General features: G+C 69.3%; 1 protein-coding gene across 1 annotated transcript; it reads left to right on the top strand.

The window, feature by feature from the left end:
• The first annotated feature begins 5128 nt into the window (after window positions 1-5128).
• FOXB1 (forkhead box B1) lies at window positions 5129-6070 on the top strand. The gene has a single exon (XM_075006984.1). It carries the CDS (start codon window positions 5129-5131, stop codon window positions 6068-6070), a length of 942 nt encoding a protein of 313 aa, XP_074863085.1.
• Window positions 6071-6345: the final 275 nt, after the last annotated feature.

The raw sequence follows: 6345 nt of genomic DNA, 5'->3' as shown, positions 1-6345 counted from the left end.
GCTGCAGTCCGAGGAGCGGGAAGGGTGCGGGGGCTGCAGGATTGGGCCCCTCCTTGGGCGGGGGGGAGGGTGTCTCTGCAGGATCGGGCCCATCATTCAGCTTCGTGTATTGTTGGTCTGCTGAGCTCGGTCCCTGCGGCTCTTGCTCGCCGGAGCGAGTGGCGGAGGAACAGGTGGCTGTGCTCACACTGAACAGGGGAGCCCGGGGGTGGGGGCGTTATTCAAGCCAGTACACGCGGAGCACCGTTCAGCGGGTTAAAACACGCGTGGAAGGGAGCAAAGGCGCGCCCCGCGGGCGCGGCCCGGTTTAGTCTGGCCCGTTATCTGGTGCGGGCCAAGGCAGGTTCTCGCGCGTTCACACGACCAATTTTGCACTCGCCGGTGGCAGGCAAGGGAGGCCGCGGAGTGCCCAAGAAGCCGGGAGCAAAACCCTCCCGCAGGAAAGCGAAGGCGTCCCCCCCACACCCGCAAGCGGCGGGCCTGGTCGGGGGCCGTGCCCCAGCTCCCGGGGCAGCGAGATCGGTTTGGTAAACTCAGAAGCCGCAGTCAAAACAAGCGGCGAACCGGTCTGAACTCCAGGCGCCGCCCCCAGCCAGCAGAGACACAACTTTACACCAGCCGCGGGGGCAGGGGGCTGAGTCTGCAGCAGCCCGGGACCAAGCGAGCGGTCCTGCAGCACCTTCCAGACTAACCGCTGTATGGATTAGGGAACGACCCAGGGGAATCGTTTCCGTCGGAAGACCAGGCGAGACCCGGGACCCAGGGGTCTCACCCCCGAACGCCCATTACCTAATCAATACAATGCTCAGTCTGGAAGGACTTTCCAAAAAGTGCGCGGGGCTTAGCCTGGGGCCAGGCTGGGCCGGGCGCTGCAAACGGGGGAAGCTTGTTCAGAGCCTGGGCTTGTGCTCAGCAACCCGGGAAAGCCTGGGAAGCCAGTGCCTCTCCCCACCCCCACCCCCTTTGCCAATATGCACGAGGTGGCGTGAGCGTCTCTCTCGCTGGATCTTCCCCCCTTCCAGGAAAATCCCCCCTCCCCCGCCGCCCCCCTCTGCAAGCCGCACACCTGCCCGCAAACAGGCGGCTTCAAAACCAATATTGTATTTGTCACTTGCCCGGCGCCTTTTCCGCTCTCCGCGGCCCCGCTCGCCGCTGAGGCGAATTGTGGATTTATGGGGGGGAAATTAGCATAAATTATTACCACCTCGGGACCCGTGTGTGGTCCGGCTTGTGGGAAAGGCGGCTCCTGCCACCCTGCCCTGCGGCAAGCGGGTCCGGGGTGGGCCGCCTGGCCGCGCGCAAAGGAAGGCGCTGGCCCGCAGGAGACGTCCCGGGGGGCCGCGCATCGGGGCCGTTCGCTTTCTGGGTGTTTTCTACCCTTTTCCCAACCGCCACCCCCCACGCTCCGGGGCTGACCCGGGCTCCGGCAGAGCGGCTGCTTGTTTTGGTTTCCCCCACAATGGGCCTCGGGCCCCTCCTCCCGCCTCTCCCAGTGTTGGTTTTAACGAGCCAAAGGCGCACCCTGCAAATCACCCTGAAATCCTTCCGGGGAGCAGGGGGGAGGGGGAATCTTCCGCGGCGGGCGTTTGAGGCCGCAGTGGGGCCAAAAGCGTCTGTATTCAGCCGGGAGATCGCTCGCCCCCCTCGGGCCCCACGCCTGGGCGAGCGCTGGAACAATCCGGCCACGCCGAAGCCTGCAGCTTTTCGACTCGGAGCAACACGTGGCAGCCGAAGTCCATCTTGCCGGATCGTGCTAAGTTTGGGGGAGGGGGGGGCAGTCATGCTCCCCCCCCGCCCCCCATCAAAGGTTTTAATTCGCTCGGAGCTGCTGACGGCGCCCGCGAGGGCACCGCTGCCGCCTGGTTTGGAAGGAGAACTTGATTTAGAAACGGGGGCGGGGGGCAGAGCCCGCAATCCCCCCGGGTTGTCCCACCGGGCGAGAGGCGGAGTTTGGGCTCCTCTCCCGGAGCTGAGCGGGCACTCAGCGGCACCTCTCCTCCTGCGGGGAGAAAGTTGGGCGCTTCAAAGCTACCCCCCGCCCCGACCCCAGCCCAGCCCAGCCCAGCACGAGGTAAGGCGCCCACTGAAGGGCTCCGCTTGCTCATGAAACCCGAGGGGGTCAGAGCTGAGTGATAGGAACTCCGGACAGTGTCTCGGAGCCCGAGGTGCTGACACCCCTCTTTATAGTTCGTTTAGGGGCATATCACACTCCAGGCACCGCCCCGAGTGCAGCCACCCTGTGCACACCCGTTCTGCACTGGCCCGGGAGGCGGGGGGAAGCCGAGCACAGCAGCGGGGGCGTGCGGCCGGGGGAGCCTGACCCGAGCGTCCAGCAGCTGCGAGAGCTGCGGGAGGCTGGCTCGGCCGCCAGCCCCCCACCCCCACCCCCACCCCCCAGGTCTCGGGCGCATCTCGCCGCACCTCGCGGCGCGCAGACAGACTGACAGCGGCAGCCGCCCCCGCCTCCCTCTCTCCCTCCCTCGGGCTGAATTAAGAAGGTGACATTTTTTCCTTCCGTCAAGTACTTCTGTTAATATTGGAAAACGTGCGCTTGCATCTCAAGCGGGCGCGCTGCGGCTCGCCAGCCAGCCCGCTCCGAATGACTGTGTTTAATCTCCTAAACTCCCCGTGTTTAAGTTACGTTTTGGTGAGTTATTGACCAGCTCCGAGAGCCTTAAGGTGGGGGGGGGGGGTGGCCACACCGCACAGAAACTTCCGCACACAGCCCCTGGCTGGCACCTCCTGTGTCCATCTCTTATCACGGCTCTGAAGGGGCACGCGTTAGATCCAACCTCCGCAACAGGACAGGCGCCCGGGCATCCCTGAATGCCGCAGGATCGGGCCCACCTCTCCCGAGGGCCGCAGTGCAACTTGCACACCCGGTTAAAGTTTCCAGGATCGGGCCCTGCCTGGAACGCCGCGTGGGGTGTGACTCTCACCGCGCGCGCACACACACACACACACACGTGGAGGAACAACCGGGCGCGCACACAAACACAAACACAAACACAAACACACGGACTCCATCCAGCCCGCCGCCAGCCTCCTCCGAAGGGACGTTTCCAGCACAGAGCACGTGGGGCTGTGCTGGGCTGGGCACGAAACACTATTTAGCGCGTTGCGGCGGCTGGAGTCAGTAATCCGATTCCGAAGGAGAACCGCGTTCATTCATCCGCGGGAGAGCCCGGCTGGAGCAGGGACCGTGATTAAACATTGTTCTCACGGCCCCAGCTGCTCCTGGCACCGCCTGGGATCCAGTCGGATCGCCCCAGGTCTGCCAGCCAAGGCCGAGGCAGTGAGACTCCCAGATAACCTGGGTGTTTTCTTCTCCAGCTCCCCGCAACTTCGCTGGGCGCCAAACGGTGCTTTCTAAGGGGCGGGGGCCGAGAAGTGCACACTGGGCCGGCTCTGGGGTCTGCCCTTTGGAAACCGGGCTGGGCTCGGGTGGCTCTGGCGCAGAGCCAGAGGGGTCAGCCCTGCCCCGCCCCGCCCCGAGCCGGCCCAGCCCGACTACAATGCGGAACGCCGCAGCCCAGCCGTTTGCACGCCAAACACCCCCTGCTCCGCGGGTCCCGGGGCCAGGGCGAGCTGCAGCCCCAGCGCCCCGGAATGCTCCGTGCATACCTCCGCCCGCGCCGCCTCCCGGGGTGCCACCGCCCTTCCAGCCCGGCGGCTCGCCGGCTCTTCCGAGGGAACTGATTCCCATTGGCCCAAGGGGGCCATGGAAGGAGGTGGAAACCAAACCCGACTACGCCTCGCCGGCCGCGGCCCCCTCCCCCTCCCCCCCTCCCCAGGCGATTGTCATATGATAGCGAAGAAGTGGCACATTAATGAAGCGCCTCCGCGGGGGTCTTTTCTGCGCCTGTCACCGCATAAAACTATCAGATGGTTCGAGGAAGGACATGGAGCCCTGCACTTAGCTGCTCTCCCTCGGCTGCCGCGAAGCCAGCGAGCCCCCGCTCCGGAGGGAGCGGACCCCAGCCCGGATTCCGCCCTCCCAGGCCAAGGGAGCGGAGCGAGGGGGCTCCCGCCGCCCAGCCGGCCCCCTGCCTCCCCGGGGCTCGAGCGCAGCGGCCGGCCAGGGAGCGTGAGAACCGGGCGGGGCGCGGGCAGGGAGCGCAGACTCCAGCTGCAGCCGGATGCGGACCGCCAACTTCCAGCAACTTTAAGGTGGGCACCGCTGGCGGGCAGGGACCCTTCCAGCCCCTTCCCTTGCCCCGCCCGGGGGGGGCAGACCCTTCGCTTGCCCTGCTCTGGGCGGGGGGGGCAGACCCTTCGCTTGCTCTGCTGGGGGGGGGGGCACAGTCCCTTCCTTGCCCCGCTCGGGGGGGGGACAGACCATTCGCTTGCCCTGCTCGGGGCGGGGGGGGCAGACCCTTCCCTTGCCCCGCTCAGGGGGGGCAGACCCTTCCCTTGCCCTGCTGGGGGGGTACAGACCCTTCCCTTGCCCTGCTCGGGGGGTACAGACCCTTCCCTTGCCCCGCTCGGGGAGGGGGTGTACAGACCCTTCCCTTGCCCTGCTGGGGGGGTACAGACCCTTCGCTTGCCCCGCTCGGGGCGGGGGGGGCAGACCCTTCCCTTGCCCCGCTCTGGGGGGGGGGGTGTACAGACCCTTCCCTTGCCCCGCTCGGGGGGGGGTGTACAGACCCTTCCCTTGCCCCGCTCTGGGGGGGGGGGTGTACAGACCCTTCCCTTGCCCCGCTCTGGGGGGGGGGTGTACAGACCCTTCCCTTGCCCCGCTCGGGGGGGGGGTGTACAGACCCTTCCCTTGCCCCGCTCGGGGGGGGGGGGTGTACAGACCCTTCCTTTGCCCTGCTCGGGGCGGGGGGGGGCAGACCCTTCGCTTGGGGGGCGGCGCCAGCCGGCGGAGCAGCCGCTGCAGCACCCGAGCGGGGCTAGCCCCGGAGAGGAGCTGCCTTTGCCCCGGGTCCGGCGGGCTTTGGGCGCCTTTACCCCGGCGTGGGGGGCAGCGGGGGCCAACTCCGCTGTCTCCTCTCCGCGCTTCCCACGCCCGCCGCCCCCCGCCCCAGCACCCGAGCCGGCTTCACAGCGCGGCCCGCCCGCCCCCGCCCCCGCCCCCGCCTTACCCCGCTCGCCCCTCCGCAGATCTCGGCGGCTCGCAGCCACCATGCCTCGGCCGGGCCGGAACACGTACAGCGACCAGAAGCCGCCCTACTCGTACATCTCGCTGACGGCCATGGCCATCCAGAGCTCGGCCGAGAAGATGCTGCCGCTGAGCGAGATCTACAAGTTCATCATGGAGCGCTTCCCCTACTACCGCGAGCACACGCAGCGCTGGCAGAACTCGCTGCGCCACAACCTCTCCTTCAACGACTGCTTCATCAAGATCCCGCGCCGGCCCGACCAGCCGGGCAAGGGCAGCTTCTGGGCGCTGCACCCCAGCTGCGGCGACATGTTCGAGAACGGCAGCTTCCTGCGGCGCCGCAAGCGCTTCAAGGTGCTCAAGGCCGACCCGCTGGCGCCCAGCAAGCCGGCCGAGGCGGCGCACTACCTGCAGCAGCAGCAGCAGCAGGCGGCCAAGCTGCGCCTCAGCGCGCTGGCGGCCGGCGCCCCGCACCTGCCCCCCATGGCCGCCTACGGCCTGGGCGTCTCGCAGCCCTCGGGCTTCAAGCACCCCTTCGCCATCGAGAACATCATCGCCCGCGAGTACAAGGTGCCGGGCGGCCTGGCCTTCCCCGCCGTGCCGCCCGGGCCGGCCGCCTACCCGCTGCCCGGCCAGCTGGCGCCCGCCTGGCCCCACGTCTACGGCTCCGGCGTGCTGGACGCGGCCGCCCCGCTCTCGGTGGCCAGCGGCGACTACGGCGCCTACGGCGTCCCGCTCAAGCCGCTGTGCCACGCCGGCCAGACGCTGCCCGCCATCCCGGTGCCCATCAAGCCCGCCCCGGCGGCCGTGCCGGCCCTGCCCGCGCTCCCCGCGCTGCTCACGAACTCGCCCGCGGCGCTCAGCCCCGCCTCGTCGCAGACGGCCGCCAGCCAGAGCAGCCCCGCCACCCCCAGCGAGACCCTCACCAGCCCGGCCGCCCTGCCGCCCTCCGTGCCCGTGCACTGACCCGCCCCGGGCGGCCCCGCTCGCCGCTGCGGCGGAGGGGGCCGGCGGGCGCTGCGGGGGCTGAGAGGCGGGCTCGCAGCCCGCGACGGGCCGGCCCCGGCGCGCGGCGGGTCCCCGAGCCGCCCGGGGCCCGGCCGGGAGCTGCGGAGGCCCGTTGGCTTCGGCCCTGTTCCGGGGGGCGGGGGGGCGGGGGGCAGACAGGTTTGTGGGCGAGGAGGTGCGCGACGTCCAAAGGGCGGGAAACCGCGCGAGGGAGGGGCGGGGCGGGGCGGCCG

The sequence above is a fragment of the Carettochelys insculpta genome, chromosome 12, assembly GCF_033958435.1.
Source record: "Carettochelys insculpta isolate YL-2023 chromosome 12, ASM3395843v1, whole genome shotgun sequence".
Lineage (NCBI taxonomy): Eukaryota > Metazoa > Chordata > Testudines > Carettochelyidae > Carettochelys > Carettochelys insculpta.
This window is presented reverse-complemented; position numbering and strand designations above follow the sequence as displayed.